Source organism: Saccostrea cucullata, unplaced genomic scaffold (assembly GCF_032062105.1).
Source record: "Saccostrea cucullata isolate Sc308-1 unplaced genomic scaffold, CSIRO_AGI_Scuc_v1 ctg4526, whole genome shotgun sequence".
Classification (NCBI taxonomy): Eukaryota; Metazoa; Mollusca; class Bivalvia; order Ostreida; family Ostreidae; genus Saccostrea; species Saccostrea cuccullata.
Window position 1 is genome coordinate 36,983 of NW_026933539.1, and position 19,416 is coordinate 56,398.

General features: G+C 35.6%; 1 protein-coding gene across 1 annotated transcript in view; it reads left to right on the plus strand.

Annotated features, from left to right (window-relative positions):
* Positions 1-19,346, plus strand: part of LOC134238569 (hepatocyte growth factor-like protein) — a 54,051-nt gene extending 34,705 nt beyond the window's left edge. Inside the window, exons 4-5 of the mRNA XM_062720682.1 lie at positions 18,189-18,316; positions 19,181-19,346. Of these exons, the coding sequence (XP_062576666.1) occupies positions 18,189-18,316; positions 19,181-19,279 (227 nt within the window). The 3' untranslated portion in view covers positions 19,280-19,346. The remainder of the gene's footprint in view (positions 1-18,188; positions 18,317-19,180) is intronic.
* The last annotated feature ends 70 nt before the right edge of the window (positions 19,347-19,416 follow it).

Genomic DNA, 19,416 nt, shown 5'->3' on the forward strand with positions numbered 1-19,416 from the left:
ACAATATTTGATGGTCAGAAAAATAATAATTATAACGAGCTCAGGCGAGCTTCAACGCCTTTTGCGCTGGAAAGATATAGACTCAAAAAAGCAATTTAGCAATCCTTCCTCTACCTTCACTGAAAATCTCAAGTCAATATCTTCATTCGTTTTTTAGTGATTGCCCGGACAAGCTGACCCTCTTAAAATCAGTAAATCGTCCATATCTCACGACCGGAAGTGACGACGTACTTATAAAAAATTTCCAATAAGGTTCAGACCAATATCTATCAGATCTGAAAGTTTCGTGAAAATCGACCGAGCCGTTTCCGAGAACTGGCGTGCACAAAAATCGGTAAGAAAAATAATAATAATAACTAGAAACTCTTGTTGCTACAGCAACAAATAAGGTCTTCCGTTCTTCTCTATTTATCTGTAAGAAGGATATTTTTCCATATATAAAAAAGACAAATAAAAAATAGGCAAAATGCCAAAAAAAAAAAAAAAATTCCTCCAGCTGGGCTCGATCCCAAAACCTTTAATATGTAAGTCGAACACGCTAACCACTAAGCCATCGAGTTCCACAACATCAAAGGTATTTTGTAAACTTATTATTTTAAGGTTGAAGGAAATAGTTTCCTAGTGAAAGAAATAGTTTTGGAGTAAAGTCCCGGTCAAATTTCTTAAAAAACTGAGATATTGGCTGTTTGATGTGATATTTGATGTAGAAAAATGATTAGAATAATTATGAGACACGTTTGCAGTGAATCAGAGTGCTTGCTGAAAAAAATGATGTGCAACATGTAGGTATTACTATGACACTTAGCATATACAGAGCTGTAAATGCGAAACTAATACACGTGGTCAGTTGCAGAGGAAATTAAGCTGAAAAGCCGTAAGCCTTAGAAGAAGGTGAGTGACCCCATATCAATTGGTGAATTTTCTTTAGTGTATAGATTGAGTTACAGAATACATGGAGTTTTACCCTGCTCGGAAAAACAAACTAAAATCTGGGTAGTCCCGGGATGCATTTTTGGTACATGTGGACTCTACTTGGCAGATTACATGTAATTTGTTGTCATAATTTGTGAGTCACGGGCATTTTCTCAACACTGCAACGTATAAAGCGAGATAACTGCAATCTATCTAACCTATCTGAATTGCGTAGAAATTCATTTGATAGGAAAAATTGTAATTTCCGAGATTCCTTCAATTAATATTAAATGTAAATAAAATTGAAATAAATTCTACATATAAAAGAAATCAAGAATACTTGGTATTTAAATTTCGTATTAGAGCAGGAGAATCGAATGCTGTTGACAAAAACTGAAGAAATACACAAAGCAAGTTTTAATTAATTTTTATGCTCATCGGCACCTAAATTTCAGACAGAATAAAATGTAGTTTTTTTCCGATACTTATTAGAATTTCATTATATACTTCAGAGACTCACCGTTACACTCTCAGGACACTTTCTTTGACGTGTCTTCAACTGCAATCCTTAAATTTCATGTCGATATGTCATGTCGTTTGAGTTATACAAAATTTTTCTATGTTGGTAGTGATTTTTTTCAAGAGAAAAAAAGGGGGAGGGGGGTATATAAGTATTTGTTAAAGTGAGAGATGTAAATATGTCCACGAACTCAAGCCTGATTGTGACCTTTGGGTGAATGGGGTTAAAGGTCAAGGTCATTAATCGAGATCAAAGGTCAAGGTCATAAAAAACCTTATAAACTTGAGTTTAACACTTGAAGCTGAATCAAGCTAAATATAATAAAGATTTTTCAACTATTGAGTAAGGGTCAAGGTCAAAGGTCAAGGTCAAACATCTAAGGTTAAGGTCATTTGGGGGAAAGACATATATAAGCAATTCTAATACTTTTCCAATGACCTTGACCTTTTGATCTGGAGTTGGTTTTATTTCTTATAATCGGAAATCGTTTGTTTGTTTTGTTTTAGGTGGGGTTGACATATTTCAAAACTACTGATTAGATGCAATAATGTAAAGCAAAAAAAAAAAAAAAAAGAAAAAAAGAAAAAAGAAAGAAATGGAAGAAAAGTTGAAATTTTAGATTTTTTAAATCACTTCTTGTGGCAACCGGAAGTGACGTCGGAGGCATTTATCCCTATATCTGTAGCCCACTCTTGAAGGTTTATTATCCATATACGTTTATTGTCTTGATCTGTTACCATTGCCAAGATCTGGCTATGCTTACTACTCAGTTTGAGGATTGGAAATCACGTGACCGGAAGTCAATTTTTAAAAAGATATTTGTAGTTACTCGAGACATTTGCAATCTGAATAACGTGTCTAAAATCATTTTAAATACTCGTTCTATAAAATATATTGATGGGATAGTATGATACTCAATTTATAAACTTTTTCTCTCATAACCGGAAGTTGCTGTTTTTGTTTCTTTTGGGATGGACATATATTGGAACAACAATTAAGATGCAATAGTTTGATGCCAAAAATATTCCAAAAAAGGAAAAAGATGAAATTTATGATTTCTTTGATGACTTCCTGTGACGACCGGAAGTGACGGCGGACGATCTTATTCTAACTGTTTTTGCCTACTCATCAAGATTAACCACTTCATTATGTTTGGTGTCTTAATCTCTCACCGTATACGAGATCTAGCTATGATAACTTCTCATTTTGAGGACGGGAAATCACGCGACCGGAAGTGAGTTTTGCAAAAAATGTTGACATTATTGTAGACAGTTGCAGTCTGAATAACATATCAAAAAATCATTACAAATACTTTATAAATAAATGATATTTATTGGAAAGAAAAATACTCAAATTATGTAGTTTCCCTCTTATAACCGGAAGTTGTCTTTTTTTGTTTCCAGTGGTACTGAAATATTTCAAAACAACAAATAAGATGCTATAATGAGAAGCTAAAACAGTTTCATGAAAGAAAAGTTGAAAATTTCGGTTTTTTGGATCACTTCCTGTGACGACCGGAAGTGACGGCGGACGATCGTATCACAGCTGATTTTGCCTACTCATCAAGATCTATCACTCTAGATAAGATTGGTGTCTTAATCTTTTACCGTTTACGAGATCTAGCTATGATAACTTCTCATTTTGAGGACCGGAAATCACGCGACCGGAAGTAAATTTTACAAAGATATTTGACAATTCTGTAGACATTTGCAGTCTGAATAACATATCTAAAAATCATTACAAATATTTCATCTATAAAAAATATTTATGGGAAAGAAAAATACTCAAAATATCCAGTTTTTCTCTTATAACCGGAAGTTGTCGTTTTTGTTTCCGGTGGGACTGACTTATTTCAAAACTGCAAATAAAATACTATAATGTAATGCAAAAAAAGTTTCATAAATGAAAAGTTGAAATTTTCGATTTCTTCGATCACTTCCTGTGACGACCGGAAGTAGCGGCGGACAATATTAACCCATTTAAACTTGCCTACTTATCAAGATCTATTACTCATATAAGTATGGTGTCTTAATCTTTTACCGTTTCTGAGATATGACTCGGACAAAATATTTTTGGAAGAACCGGAAATCGGACATATCTGACGACCGGAAGTGAATTCTGAAAAACTGAAATCAACATTTGAAAGGTATATTAATTCTCTATCATCCCTGAAAATTTCATGAGAATCTGTCCAGTCATCTCTGAGAAATCGTCAAGAAAAGAAATTTCAAAAGGGGAAAAAAAATAATAAAAAGAAACAGTAGAATCACTATAAGGCCTTCCGTCTGAAACGGAAGACCTTAATAATAATAATAATAATAATAGGGAAAAAGAAACCGAACGAAAACAATAAGGTCTTCCGTTGGAAACGGAAGACCTTAATAAACAGTAGAATCACTAGAAGGTCTTCCGCTGAAGACGGAAGACCTTAATAAAAAGAAAAAACAGTAGAATCACTATAAGGTCTTCCGTCTGAAACGGAAGACCTTAAAAACAGTAGAATCACTACAAGGTCTTCCGTCTGAAACGGAAGACCTTAAAAAGAATAATAATCTTGACCAACAGAATCAGTAGAAGGTCTTCCGTTGGAAACGGAAGACCTTAATTACTGCTTGCTAAAAAATCTTCTCCATAACCACCAGGCATATTTTCGTCAAACTTACAAACAAGAATCAAAATATGTCGAAGATTAAAATTTGCACGGGGAATTACCATGGGGCTAAGGGTGTGTTCTCAAGGTCAGTTCAAAATTGACCAAAATTTACACTTTACCAGAAGTCTCTTTCGAGATTGAAGCTCTACTGGTTTGTACTTATAACAAATGAAGACAAAAGTAGTAGTTGGGACTTAAAACTTTACAACAGCAATAAATAAAATAATGATGCTTGATTGAGCTCTTTTTGTGGCAAGATACTGCAATAAGACTACAGCTGTAGGAGTAGCTATTAATAAACTTTTAGAGTATTTACAAATTTAGTAACCATGGCAACATCATTCCTTGAAATCAAAAATCGATAGAAAGAATTGTGTATCTTAGTGTAGTCTACTTGTGCTTGTTGCCAAGTTATATTGAAATCAGACCAAAACTGTAGGAGGTGTAGCATTTTGAAAGCAAATTGAGAGAAATTTCTATTTCCAGAAAGAAAGGCAACACCGTTCATCGAAATAAGAGAGAGTAAAAAATTTCATTAACTAAGCAGTAGGTAATTATCAAAGATTGCATTGAAGTCTATGGGGAAAGCATTTTTTTTTTATAGAAATTCAAATAATATGAATTCCAATAAGTACTGTGGTGGAAAGTTGAATTGAAACATTTGACATAGAATGACAATTGAAAACAATTTTGTTTTTTATCAGATAATTTTTTTTAATAAAAATTCAAATAATATGAATTTTAAAAAATACTTTGGTGGAAAGTTGCATTGAAACATTAGAAATAGAATTACAATGAAAAACAATTTTTTATTAGATATTTTTTTTTTTAAATTGATTTTGATTTGAGTTGAAATATGGCAAGAATTAATTATTTTTCATGGAAAACCAAGCCATCTGCAATCTCTGGGAGGTGTCGAAAGATCAAATGGTGATGTTCATGATATGTAAGTAAGCTGGTTGAGAGATTATCATACAACGAAGTGGATCACTGTTTCAGAAAAATCGCCGTGATTATTCTGGGATTAAAAGGTCACCATACGAAGCAATTCCTCTATATCCCTGAAGAAAATGTTGCTCACTCTTCAACAAGAGGAAGACCTACAAATTCCTGAGCCTCAGAACATGTCATCTGAAAAAAAAAACAATCCAGAGAAATCCTCTCAAACAAGACCAAGCCCCCAAGAATCTTAGTACAGACCCTACAGAAACAATAGAAGGGTGTCTATTTAAATATGAACGAGAATGCACAATCTGTAATGCTCTGTTTCAAACAGATAACAATAATCAGAACAGTTGTCATATTTGTTGTAGATCACAGAACATTCAAAGAAAGCGCCATGCCAGTGTTTCACATATGTGTTAACAAGCAGACAAATTGATCACGAGAAGCATTCAAATTTTACTCCCCCTTCAGGTGCATGATTGAATAATACCCATCCCAGCTGTAGACAGAGGACATATAGACCTTAGAAATCTTCTTTGTCTTATCTTAGAAGTGGACGAGGCTAATGAACAGTTCAAACTGGGCACAAAACATAGCATTCTTCATTGAGCATTTTCTCAGAATCAGTTTTTACCGTCATCAGTACATTCATTAATGGTTGGTGGCATTAATTATGACCAGAAGTCTCTCTCAAGACTGTAGTTCTACTGGTTTGTACTTATAATAAAGGAAGAGAATTCTAAGTAGCAGTTGGGACTAAAAACTTTACAAAAGCAATAAATAGAATAATGATCCTTGATTAAGTCTCTTTGTGGCAAGATTGCAATAAGAATACAACTGTAGGAGTAGCTTTTAATAAAACAAATTTACAGAATTTTCAATTTAAATTACTATGGCAACATCATTCATCAAAATCAAAAACACAAAACTGATTTTATGTATTTCAGTGTAGTCTACTTGCATGCAAAATTGTATTATAATCAGACTCAAACTGTATTTTGAGTAGCATTTTGAAAGTACCATATATACTCGCCTATAAGTTAGTTGTATTTTTTAAGTTTATGTTAGAAAGACTGACCTTCTAAAATACTAATCTTTTAATATCTCGCCCGTAAGTCAGACATAGAGTTTTGGACCAAAGTTTAACTCCAAAAGTGAGTATATATAGTATTTCACATAAATTTCTATTTTCAGTAACCAAGTTATTTGAAATCAGACCAAAACTGTAGGAGGAGTAGCATTTTAAAAGTATTTCACAGAAATTTCTATTTTTAGTAACCAAGGCAACACAGTTCATCGAAATCAAAAATGGATACACAGAATTATGTATCTTAGTGTAGTCTACTTGTGTGCCAAGTTATATTGAAATCAGAACAAAACTGTAGGAGTAGCATTTTGGAATTATTTCACAGAAATTTCTATTTTTAGTAACCACGGCAACATTGTCATCGAAATCAAAAATCGATACATAGAATTATGTATCTTATTGTAGTCTACTTATTGAAATCAGACTAAAACTGTAGGAGGAGTAGCATTTTGAAAAATTGTTTACAGACAGACAGACGGACGGACGCCGGACGCATTACTATTGCACAAGTTTTTCTGGTCTCTGACCAGTAGAGCTAATAAAAACGTTGTTATTTTGCTTACTATAAGGAATAGGATCATCAAATCTTGTAAGATGAAGCATCTTAGGACTTCACATCATGTTAACTCAAAAGTAGGTCACGCTGACCGAATTATGAAATTTTGGGGGCATTGTTTCAGATTGATTTGGAGGCATATTTTGGTTACTTTAAGATCATCAAACTTTGTCAGTTGATGCATCTTGGGTCCACAAACAACGTCAACTTAAAAGTAGGTCACCGTGACCCACTTTTTAGCTCACCTGAGCCGAAGGCTCAAGTGAGCTTTTCTGATCAAAATTTGTCCGTTGTCTGTCGTTGTCGTAGTCGTTGTCGTCGTCGTTGTCGTAAACTTTTTAGCTCACCTGAGCCGAAGGCTCAAGTGAGCTTTTCTGATCACATTTTGTCCGTCGTCCGTCCGTCCGTCTGTCTGTCTGTCCGTCTGTAAACTTTTCACATTTTCGACTTCTTCTCAAGAACCACTAGGCCAATTTCAACCAAACTTGGTACAAAGTATCCTTGGGTAAAGGGGAATTTAAATTGTTAAAATAAAGGGCCAAGTCCCCTCACAAGGGGAGATAATCAAGAAAAGACAAAAATAGGGTGGGGTCATTGGCCAGAAAAGCTGAAACTTATGTGGAAGCATCCTAGGGTAGTGTAGATTCTAAATTGTTCAAATCATGACCCCCAGGGGAAGGGCGGGGCCACAATGGGGAATCAAAGTTTTACATAGAAATATATAGGAAAAATCTTTGAAAATCTTCTTCTCAAGAACCACTGGGCCAGAAAAGCTGAAACTTATGTGGAAGCATCCTGGTATAGTGTAGATTCTAAATTGTTCAAATCATGACCCCCAGGGGAAGGGCGGGGCCACAATGTGGAATCAAAGTTTTGCATAGAAATATATAGGAAAAATCTTTGAAAATCTTCTTCTCAAGAACCACTGGGCCAGAAAAGCTGAAACTTATGTGGAAGCATCCTAGGGTAGTGTAGATTGTAAATTGTTCAAATCATGACCCCCGGGGGAAGGGTGGGGCCACAATGGGGAATCAAAGTTTTACATAGAAATATTCAGGAAAAATCTTTGAAAATCTTCTTCTCAAGAACCACTGGGCCAGAAAAGCTGAAACTTATGTGGAAGCATCCTGGTATAGTGTAGATACTAAATTGTTCAAATCATGACCCCCGGGGGAAGGGCGGGGCCACAGTGGGGAATCAAAGTTTTACAAAGAAATACATAGGAAAAATCTTTGAAAATCTTCTTCTCAAGAATCACTGGGCCAGAAAAGCTGAAACTTATGTGGGAGCATCCTAGGGTAGTGTAGATTCTAAATTGTTCAAATCATGACCCCCGGGGGAAGGGCGGGGCCACAATGGGAAATCAAAGTTTTACATAGAAATATATGGGAAAAATCTTTGAAAATCTTCTACTCAAGAACCACTGGGCCAGAAAAGCTGAAACTTATGTGGAAGCATCCTAGGGTAGTGTAGATTGTAAATTGTTCAAATCATGACCCCCGGGGGAAGGGTGGGGCCACAATGGGGAATCAAAGTTTTACATAGAAATATTTAGGAAAAATCTTTGAAAATCTTCTTCTCAAGAACCACTGGGCCAGAAAAGCTGAAACTTATGTGGAAGCATCCTGGTATAGTGTAGATTCTAAATTGTTCAAATCATGACCCCCAGGGGAAGGGCGGGGCCACAATTAGTAATCAAAGTTTTGCATAGAAATATATAGGAAAAATCTTTGAAAATCTTCTTCTCAAGAACTACTGGGCGAGAAAAGCTTGTACTTATGTGCACATGGAAGGATCATGGGGTAGTGTAGATTTCAAAATGTCTAAATTATGATCAGTGGGGTAGGGTGGGGATGCATTATGTATTACCAGGGGGAAATCTGGTAAAGAACAGAATGGTCAAAGCTTCTCAGGTGAGCGATGTGGCCCATGGGCCTCTTGTTACATTTTCATCTTCTTCTCAAGGACCACTGGGCCAATTTCAACCAAACTTGCTACAAAGTATCCTTGGGTAAAGGGGATTCAAGTTTGTTCAAATGAAGGGCCACGCCCTTTTCCAAGGGGAGATAATTATGAATTAGAGAAAAATTAATGGCATTATTAAAAAATCTTTTTCTCAAGAACCACTGGGCCAGAAAAGATGAAACTCAGGTGAAATCATCCTCAGGTAGTGTAGATTCAAGTTTGTTCAAATCATGACCCCCGGGGCTAGGGTGGGGCCAAAATGACCGACCAAAGTTTTACATAGGAATATATAGGAAAATCTTTAAAAATCTTCTTCTCAAGAAACACTGGGCCAGGAAAGATGAAACTCATGTAAAATTATCCTCAGGTAGGGTAGACTCAAATTTGTTCAAATCATAACCCCCGGGGCTAGGGTGGGGCCAAAATGGCAGATTAAAGTTTTACATAGGAATATATATGAAAAATCTTTAAAAATCTTCTTCACAAGAAACACTGGGCCAGAAAAGATGAAATTCATGTGGAATCATCCTCAGGTAGTGTAGATTCAAGTTTGTTCAAATCATGACCTCCGGGGCTAGGGTGGGGCCAAAATGGCCGACCCAAGTTTTACATAGGGATATATAGGGATACCTTTTAAAATCTTCTTTTCAAATACTTCTAATCCATGATTAGTGATATTTATAAGGAATCATCCTCAGGTAGTGTAGATTCTAGTTTGTTGAAATCATGAACCCCTGGAGGGGGGGGGGTTGAAATTAAAATTCAAGCCCCCCCCCCCCCACCTCAGTAAACTCTCAGTTTTGATCTGATATGTGCGTTTTCCTAGCCAATTGCTCAGGTGAGCGCTGTGGCCCCTGGGCCTCTTGTTGAATTTTATGACTTATCCTTTCTAAAGCATTTAATCCCATTATGTGGGTCACTGTGACCTATTCTTTAAATTTTGCAGACATTTGTTTTCAAATTATTTAAAAAGCATATATTTTTTAAATACTTTCAGACCTATGATCATCAAACTTTGTCAGTAGATGCATCTTGGTGTTTCGGAAAACGTCGACCAAAATTTAAGTCAAAGTGACCTACTTTCGACAAAGTATGGCTATATTTAATTTTAAGTATGGTACTTATTGGCTTAGACTCATTAAACTTTGTCAGTTGATGAATCTTGGGTTTTCGGAGAATGCCGACCAAAAAGTATGTCACGGTAACCTACTATTAATATCTAAGATTCTTATTAGCCTAGATTCATCAAACTTTGTCAGTTGATGTACCTTGCGTTTTCAAAGATCCTCAACTAAAAAAGAGGTCACGATGACCTCCTTTTGGCATTTTATGGGTTTATTTAAGAATCTCGAGTACTTAATGTCTAAGAATCATCAAACTTTGTCAGTTGATGCATCTTGGGTTTTCGGAGAATGTCGACCAAAAAGTAGGTCATGGTGACCTACTTTTAAATTTTATGAATATATTTAAGTAACTCAGGTCCTTAGTGGCCTAGAATCATCAATCTTTGTCAGTTATTGACCAAAAATTTGGTCACGGTGACCTACTTTTGAATATCTCAAGTATATTGGCTTAGAGTCATCATACTTTGTCAGTAGATGTATCTTGGGTATACGAAGTTTGTCCACAAAAAAGTGGGTCACGGTAACCTACTTTTGACATTTTATGGCAATAGTTAGGTATCTTGGGTACTTATTGGCTTAGAATCATCAATCGTTTGTCGGGTGATTCATATTGGGTTTTCGGAGAATGTAGACAAAAATTGTCACGGTGACCTACTTTTAAATATCTCAAGTACTTGTTGGCTTCAATCTTTGTCTATTAATGCATCTTGAGTCCTCAGAAAACTTCAATCTTAAAGTAGGTCACCGTGGCCTACTTATGTTTTTTTTTAAATACCTTTATTAAAATATCTTCAGTCCTAGCTGCCTAAGAATCTTCAAGCTTTGTCAGTTGAGGCAACTTGGTCTTAGGATACTTAGAGTTAGAGGCTTCAAATAGAAGTGATAGATTGTACAATTTATTAGAAGAGCGATTCAAGGCCTTTGGGCCTTTTTTATTATATACATCTTTGATTTCTTTCACCAGGAACATTAAACATCTAAAAATCGTATGTCCTATAGCTTCTTTGTAAATTGTTTATCTGTATCAGATTTACCAAGAAACGAATAAATCGGGTTTTCCAGCCTTCATTTAATAGGCTATCATAAACAAGAAAAATGTTTGTAAAACACTTATCCCCCCCCTTTCATAAATAATTGGAATTTTTCTTAAGTCCAAGAAACATAACTGTCAAAATGGTTCGATTGTATCCAAAACAAGATCTTGACTTAGCTTTGCGAAGAAAATGAACAGAAACCAATAATGCACCGGCAGACAAACCGACCGACAGGAGCAAAGAAATATGCCTTACCTTCGAAAAGGGGGTGGGGGTGGGGATTATAAGTTACGTACAGAACCTATTTCTTTTCTATGGAATTTTATCTCTATCTACATCTACATTAACCAGTTACTGTTTTGCTCTTTATGAAATATTGTGTGCCCTATACCTCGAATACTTTGTACTCACGCCAATTCCTGTGTCGAGGTCAAGTGTTTAGCAAATGCAACGTAAAATTCAGGAATGTTTTAACGATTAGAGACAATTAGAAATATGTCTATGATAAATCTTAAATATTTAATGATATTTTCTTTGAAAACAGTCAGAATTTGTTTAATTTAGAAAACATGTGAAGCGTTCATGTGGGGCAGACTATAATTATTATGTGAATGAATCAGTCAACTATTTCCCAGATGAAATACATGTACTCGAAAACATGTTTATTTGTTAAATTTTAATTTCAGCACCTAATGCTACCATTCTATGCACTACTAAGAATTTCTGTATAAATTATTGACATTCATCTTTGGTCCTTGGAGATCAGGTCTTCCAAATTTTATGCTGAGATCCCATTGGTTGTAACAAAAGAAAAATAATTAATAGAACATTTTGTTAATTAAAATGAAAACGTTGCCCCTATATCCAGTTTACTACCTTGTTTTTTTTAGGGTGACGGTTCTTTTCTATACGCTGATCTATTTGAAATTCAGAATGCAGAATTTATTTAAATACCAGTACTTTTCAAAATCTCTTTCGGGATTTCAATTACCTTTTAATATATATTGACAAAGTTTTATCAATAAATGATACTTTTATTCAATGATATTGTCAATAAAAGATCCCCCATAGTCAGTGGGAGAAGTTAATGACCACGTAGCATTTAAACTTTAACAACGGGATAACTCTTTTTATCATCAATTTCCCCTTTACATGTAAAAAGATTGCCACTATGACTCTAAATTGTGAATGCGTCCCCGAAATACAAAAAAAAATCAGAATACAATCTTTAAAGGTCGCCCGCGTGGCGCAGTGGTTAGAGGCTCTGCCTTAGAGTCGTGAAATAAGGGGTTGATCCTTACGTCACGGTTCAAATCTTACTGTTGGACCTGGAGACAAGTCCTTTAGAGGAGACCGTATAAACCGAGGTCCCTGTCGACGTAGCTGCTGGCAAGAAAAAGATCCATCTGCACGTGGTGGCGTCTCCATATGAGTGAAAATTTTTTGAGAGGGACATTAATAAAACAACAACGAAACAATATTCAAACAAGAGGCACAAGGGCCTTGAATCGCTCTTCTGAAAAATTGTACAATCTATCAGTTCTTTTTGAAGCACAGGTACCTGACGCTACTTATTTTTCTTTTAATAAAAAAAACATACCCTTACCTTATCATAAACCAAGGTCCCTATCGGCGCCATCTTGGATTTTTCTAGGTCTGTCACATCCACTTGTATTTTCGCCTGAAACTCCGTCAAATAAATTCCCTGCAACAATATTCTTTCTGTATCCGTCTTTCGAGGTCTAATCGTACGGACACTGCAGCCAGAAGGGCGCATCGCACTTGCAAATATTAAAAAATCCCTCGTCAAACTCGATCTACTGCTTCAACAATCCGAGAAATCGCCAAAGGGGGCCGGAAGTTTAATACGATTTGAAATTCTTAAGGAAAGCCCTTTTTTGATTGGTCAATATATTTGTACGATGTATTTTTAAAAATGGTCGGCGAAAGTTAGTACTTATTCTAGAAATAATACAATGAAGCGCATTGAGGTGGTAAAATTTTCCATTTGGATGAAACGTTCTGAGTCATGTTTTGAACGTCAATTATAACATAACGACACGCCCATCTCTTTAGAAAAGAGAAATAAATATTCATCGTAACGTTTTACGACAGCCCACTTTCCGCGACAAGCAAAAACGAAGGTTTTTAAATAAGAAGGAGCTATTTATAGAGTCCCCGCTTCTGTAAAACACGCATTGAAACGAATTTGTACATAATTATGATTTTATCATGTTTATTGGAGTTAGCATAACACATGTATCAGTCGAACACGTGCTTACTCGGTGTTTATGTAGACCGTCAATTTGATTGACTGTTATATTTATGGAATACCTGTTCTACAGGTATTCGATTGAATAATTTGACCGATTTTTTTCCTTTCTAAAGAAATGGGCGTGTCTAAAGATAGCTCAAAACGTTCCATCCAAACGAAAAATTTTACCACTTCAATGCGCTTCATTGCAATTCAGACAATAATACAACGTAATATACATGTAAGAAAATTCATTTTATTTCTCTCCAATAGAATTTCGATATAGCTTGATCAAAGCGATTACATTTTGTAAATGTCGAAGATTGGTCTGATCATGCTAGCTGATCAATGAACATTTTCGAGACAAAATAGTGAGTCGGTTGTAAGTCCCTACTTACATGCACTAAATATAATTAACAACATTGTCATTATTGATGCCCTGATTGAGTGCTATCCGTGAAGAAGATTGACTTTGTTTATTTAAAGTATGTACGCACGTGTGTGAGAAGGGGGGGGGATCCACACTAAAATTATTCCAGGGAGTGTTGAGATCTGCAATTTTATGTATTGCAATAAAGTAGTGGCATGGCGACATTTTCATTTTTTTCTCTTGGTGACAGATTATACATATACATATTGCATAAGCTAATTGATTTCATTACATATCCTTTTATCAGTGCATGTATCCCCTCCCCTTTTTTAATTAAGCATATGTCAGGTATATATGTATATACACATGTATATATAACTGGATGGTTTGCAGTCTGTTGTTTTTTGGAAACCATTCAATTAACTCTAGATGATTTGTTGTTGATTTTTTTTTTCAATCACCCCCCTCTCTTATTCAAGATTGTTTCGAACGCAACGATCTGTATAGATTAATACAGTATATTTTACAGGTATATTTATAAGAAGGGTTTTATTTTTCCCACCTTGGTTTATTATAAGGTAAGGGTATATTTTCTTTATTAAAAGAAAAATAAGTAACGTCAGGTGCCTGTGCAATATAGCTATACTATACAATAAATAGGCCACGGTGATCAAATTTTTGATTGAAATTCTAAGGCCCCAAGATGCAACAACTTATGATATTTGATGATTTTAGTGTCTGAAATGTTTGAGAATAGATTCGCCATAAAATTCAAAACGTAGGCCACGGTGACCTACTTTTAAGTTGACGTTGTTTGAGAACCCAAGATGCCTCAACTGACACTGTTTGATGATCATAGGCCTTAAAGTGTCCTAAATATACCTCAACATTTTTTTTAAACAAATGCCCGCAAAGAACTATATGCGGTATTAACCAACATTTGCCCCCCAAAATCAAACTTTGATGGAGTAATATTTAATTAAGTCCTTAAACAGGGGAGTATATGCTGACTTCAAAGCACTGAATAATTTTATAAGTAATGACGTCATATGTACGTAATGACGTCACAAATATGACGTAAATTTCAGTTTTTTATGAATTTTGCAGAAAAATGTACAATATTTCGTCGATATTTTAAATAAAAGTCACCGAGCGCATGTGCGTTCAGGATAAATATTTTGATATAATGTGTAGAATGATAATATCAATGAAATATGTCAATATTGTTCCTGAACACACATGCGCTCTATAAATTTTAAAGCTTAAATTGTTGAAATTTTGTCCATTTTGTCCTCTTTCTGAAAAAGGATATAAAATCGGACTAGTCTGTGACGTCATAAAAACAGAAATTGTGAATACACTGCTCTGGAACTATAATATTTTCTGTTAACTTATATTTCTCGTACAATTTATTGAATTCAGCACATTTCAGGAAGTTTTCAAAATTTGACTTTTGTGGGGGCAAACATATGCAATATACCGCATATAGTTCTTTAAAACCAGAAATCTATGTCGAGACTGTAGCTCTACTGGTTTGTACTTACAATATCGAAAGAGACAGGCACGTAGCATCGTTTTTGAAAGTGGGGGGGGGGGGGCAACCAGAGAAAAAAATTTACTTACCTGTAAAAGCTGACAAGCAAAAAAAAAAAAAGGAATTCGTCGGGAGGGGCTGGGGGGGGGGGTTGAGGGGTAGTGGCCAACTTTTTCCAAGCCCAACTTCCTTTCACTTCCAATTTTTGGCATACTGTGATGAAGTTGACTTTTGTTTAGTTAATATTATTTATGTTTGATTTTGTGTTTTCCTTGCAAGTTTTGGTGGTTATGCGTTTCCGTACTTTTGATGGTGTGTAGATAAACTAAATTTAGAAAACTGGTCGGTCAGAAGGAAAGCGACGCGTGGCAGTGAAAGAGGCGTTGTGCCACGCCACATCTACAGTTCTGGTCACCATGGACGTTCTTATATATAGTGAATTCTAGAAATAAGTCTGGAACCGGTAGCCAGGGAACGGTGAATTTCTGTGAGTGGTCATTTCTGTTTTTCTCCAGCCGGTAAGCTTGTTTTCGTTACTATTTATAGGAGTTTGTTACTTTTTGTCTGTATCTTGTTTTGTGATATGTAGGTGTTTATATTCTGTTATTTGATTGTATTCTAGAAAAGTCGTTTAATGTACTTTAGTGCATAGGGCATAGAGTATACGAGGGGCTAAGGGCTTAGGACGGCAGATGTAGAGTGGTCAGTTTGTGTCCAGGACCGGATCATACGGAGAGGCGGCGGCGGCGGCACTACATATCGCATGTACGTGTACTACGTCCTACCAGACTAATGGGAACACCATAGCGTCCGTCTAACGGAGGTATAGATGACTGTTGAGACGTTATATGAGGAAGACCTGTGAGTCCGGCGGTCTAGACGGTCAGTGAACGTGGTGTCGACTCAGCGGTGTATGGAGGCCCAGTGATGCCGATATTAGTGTTGAAATAGGAACGGTTTTCAGACAAACTCCCAATTTGGTTTATAAAAATATAATTCTAAAGTTATATTACAGTGAACAGTATTGAAAGTATAAATTCTTTTTTGAACTTTTTAAAAACAACTTGAAGTTAATTATTGTTTAATACAAAAGTAACTGTTTTCATTAAACAAGTTTTGTTTTGATATTTATTTCTGACACGCGGCTTTAAGTTCATTGTTCGTAGGCGTGACAGTTTATTCTTTGTAAAGTTATTTTTTTTCTTTCTCTGTGTGAGTGTTTGCGAGTGTGGTGTATGTAAGGTTTTTGTGTTGTTTTTTGTTTGTTTATTCATTTGTTTCATCTGTAAAATAAATTTAGTTTTGTTTAATAGATTCTACAGTGTTTCGTTTTCTTCCGGACTACACAAAATCCAAAGGAACTCATTACACATACAATACTACCTTTCCTTCATATCACTATACTGTGGTAAGAAGTGGGGGAGCCAACCAACCTTTCAGTGGACATTTTCAATAATAAAGGTGATGCTGAGAAAAAAAGCCCCCCCCCCCCTCCCCACCCACCCCACCCTGTTGCTACATGCCTGAGAGAAAAGTAGCAGTTGGGGCTTTAAACTTTACCAAAGCAATAAACAGATTTCAGAATAATGATCCTTGATCATGTCTTTTTTGCCAAGATTGCAATAAGACTACAACTGTAGCAGCAGCTCTTGATAAATTTTACAGAATTTTCAATATTAGTTACCATGGCGACATCAATCATCAAAAAACTGATACATGTAATTATGTATCTCAGTGTAGTCTACTTGACAAGTGTAACGTGCAAGGGAGGTCACTGCCTGTGAACCCCCGCGGACTCGTAACCGTGATAGAAACGAATAGCCCTGAGAAGCTGCAAATATGTACAATACGCAGTCTTAATCACTTGGCACTGCGTATATAAGGTTATACTGGTAGCGAACAAGTGACACTGGCAGGAAAGTCCACACACCAGTGCACTTCCACAAGAGTCAAGCAGGGATGACCGCACACTTGTCCTTGTGCAGTGACAAACAGGGATGACCACACACTTGACACTAAGACACAGTTCTAGAATAGAGACACTGGTAGGGATGTCCGCACACTATTGCTCTACTACAAGATGCAGAGAGAGATGTCCACACAACTGATCTTGCGCAGCAACAAGCAGGGACGTCCGCACACTTGCTACTTTAGATGTCAATTACAGAGCAGGGATGACCACACACTCTGTCAAGCACTAAGCAGGGATGACCAGACACTTACTACTTAGAACAGTACAATATAATAAAAAGGAAGTCCAACACTTACATGTACTCACGTTTTGTTAGATTTTATCTCTGAAATCTCTCCTCGTATAATTGCCAGTAAAAACCCTATCTTAATACCATATCAAATACTTAGTGATTTTTATTTACAAACTAATAAAAACACTAATTAAGCCTTCAATCAACAAACTTTTATCAATCCAACTAGAGAAACATACAATAATTATTATTGATAACTTCAATTCAAATTCAACACTAATTAGGTATTTATTTAAGCACATATATAATAAGTAATAACAACGACAATGGCGATAACTTTCGCTGTAATAAAAATATAAGAAAACAGCTTTCCGCTTCTCTTGCATGCAAAATTATATTATAATCTGACTAAACCTGTATTTGGAGTAGCACGTTGAAAGTATTTCACAGAAATTTCTATTTTTAGCAACCAAGGCATCATCGTTCATCGAAATCAAAAACCGATATACATGTACAAAATTATGTATCCTAGTGTAGTCTATTTGTGTGCCAAGTTATATTGAAATCAGACCAAAACTGTAGGAGGAGTAGCATTTTTAAAAATTGTTTACAGACAGACAGACGGACGGACGCATTACTATCGCATAACCTCTTCTGGTCTCTGATTGGCGAAGGGCTTTTGGAGTTATGGCCCATATTCTCAAAAGTTTACGCACACCGTACAAATGGCCATAGCATTTGAGTCGTTGGCTCACAAGAGCTAAAAATAGAGATGGGCTACTGAAATATAACCTGTTACCGAATGTTCAGTTAAATTATCATTTTCCACAACATTCTTAAAATATTTTCCTGCAATTGTTTAATGCCATGTTTTAGAAAACATGTATTTCATGATGGATTATTCCACAATGACATTTTTGCAATTTTATATTTCTTATTCTAACAGCAACAAAAAAAAAAAAAGAAAGAAAAACGGTTAAATAGATAAATTGATGGATTTGACTAACTTTCAGATTTGACTAACTTTCAGTTTGCACTGATTCCAATGATCCTACTGGTGCTGACTACTGGGGAACGAAGAACGTGACGGTCAATGGTAGAACGTGTCAACGATGGGATTCACAGAGTCCGCATTCCCATACATTCCCTAACAACCCGGTATTGATTTATTCACAGGCTATTCTTTTTCTTGTTATGACCCGCTTCGAAAAAAGGGTGGGCATATTGCTTTGCTGCTGTCTGTCTGTCGGTTGGTTTCTCGGTCCACTTAGTTTCCGTTCATTTTTTTCAAAACCGTTGCACATACTGAAATGAAATTTGATATACAGATTTATCAGATAAATATCTAGGCCAAGTTTTGTTTTGGGTAGGATCAGGCCATATGCCCTTTGAACATAGAAAAAAGTCCAATTATATGCCGTTTCCGTTCTTTTTCTTCGCAGAGGTTTCACCTCCTGAAATGAAATTTGTAATTCAAATTTATCGGATGAATATCTAGGTCAAGATCTGTTTTGGGTACAGTCGCTTCATTTTGAACAGTTTTGCCCTTGGACTTAGAAAAATTCCAATTATATGACATTTTTGTTCATTTTCTTCGCAGAGTTTGCACATACTGAAATGAAATTTGGTATACAGATTTATCAAATGAATATCTACGTCAAGTTCTGTTTTGGGTAAAGTCGATTGCGTCATTTTTGACAGACTTCTACCCCTTGGACTTGGAAAAATTCAAATTTGGGAGAGGGGGCATGTGTTTTACAAACATCTCTTGATTTAAGTGAATGTAATAATATTGCTTTTAATTGAAGATGGAATCAAAATAATTGGAAAACTGACATTTTCTTTTATCTAAAAAATACTCAATAATGTCAATACTGTACATATATCTTCTATATGAATATTTACTTCCCAGTGAGATGAAATTATAAGATACAATGATCTTAATATCAGAAGAGGTTTATTTTTTAAAGAATGTTATCGATCAAGTCAATTTCAAATGATTTTTTGTCGGTCTTCCTGCAGGAAAATTTCTGCCGTAATCCGGATAATGTACAGCGACCTTGGTGCTATACAACTGACTCCAGCATCCGGTGGGAATATTGTGATATACCTGTGTGCTAGACATTAATAGATTGAAAGTATCATTTTCTGATTATCAAAACCAGGAAAGTGAATTCTGCTGCTGTCAGGTGTTAGATTTTTATTTACCCTTTTAATTTTTACAACTGTCTGAAGTTTTTTTTTTCTATTTTCCTCGT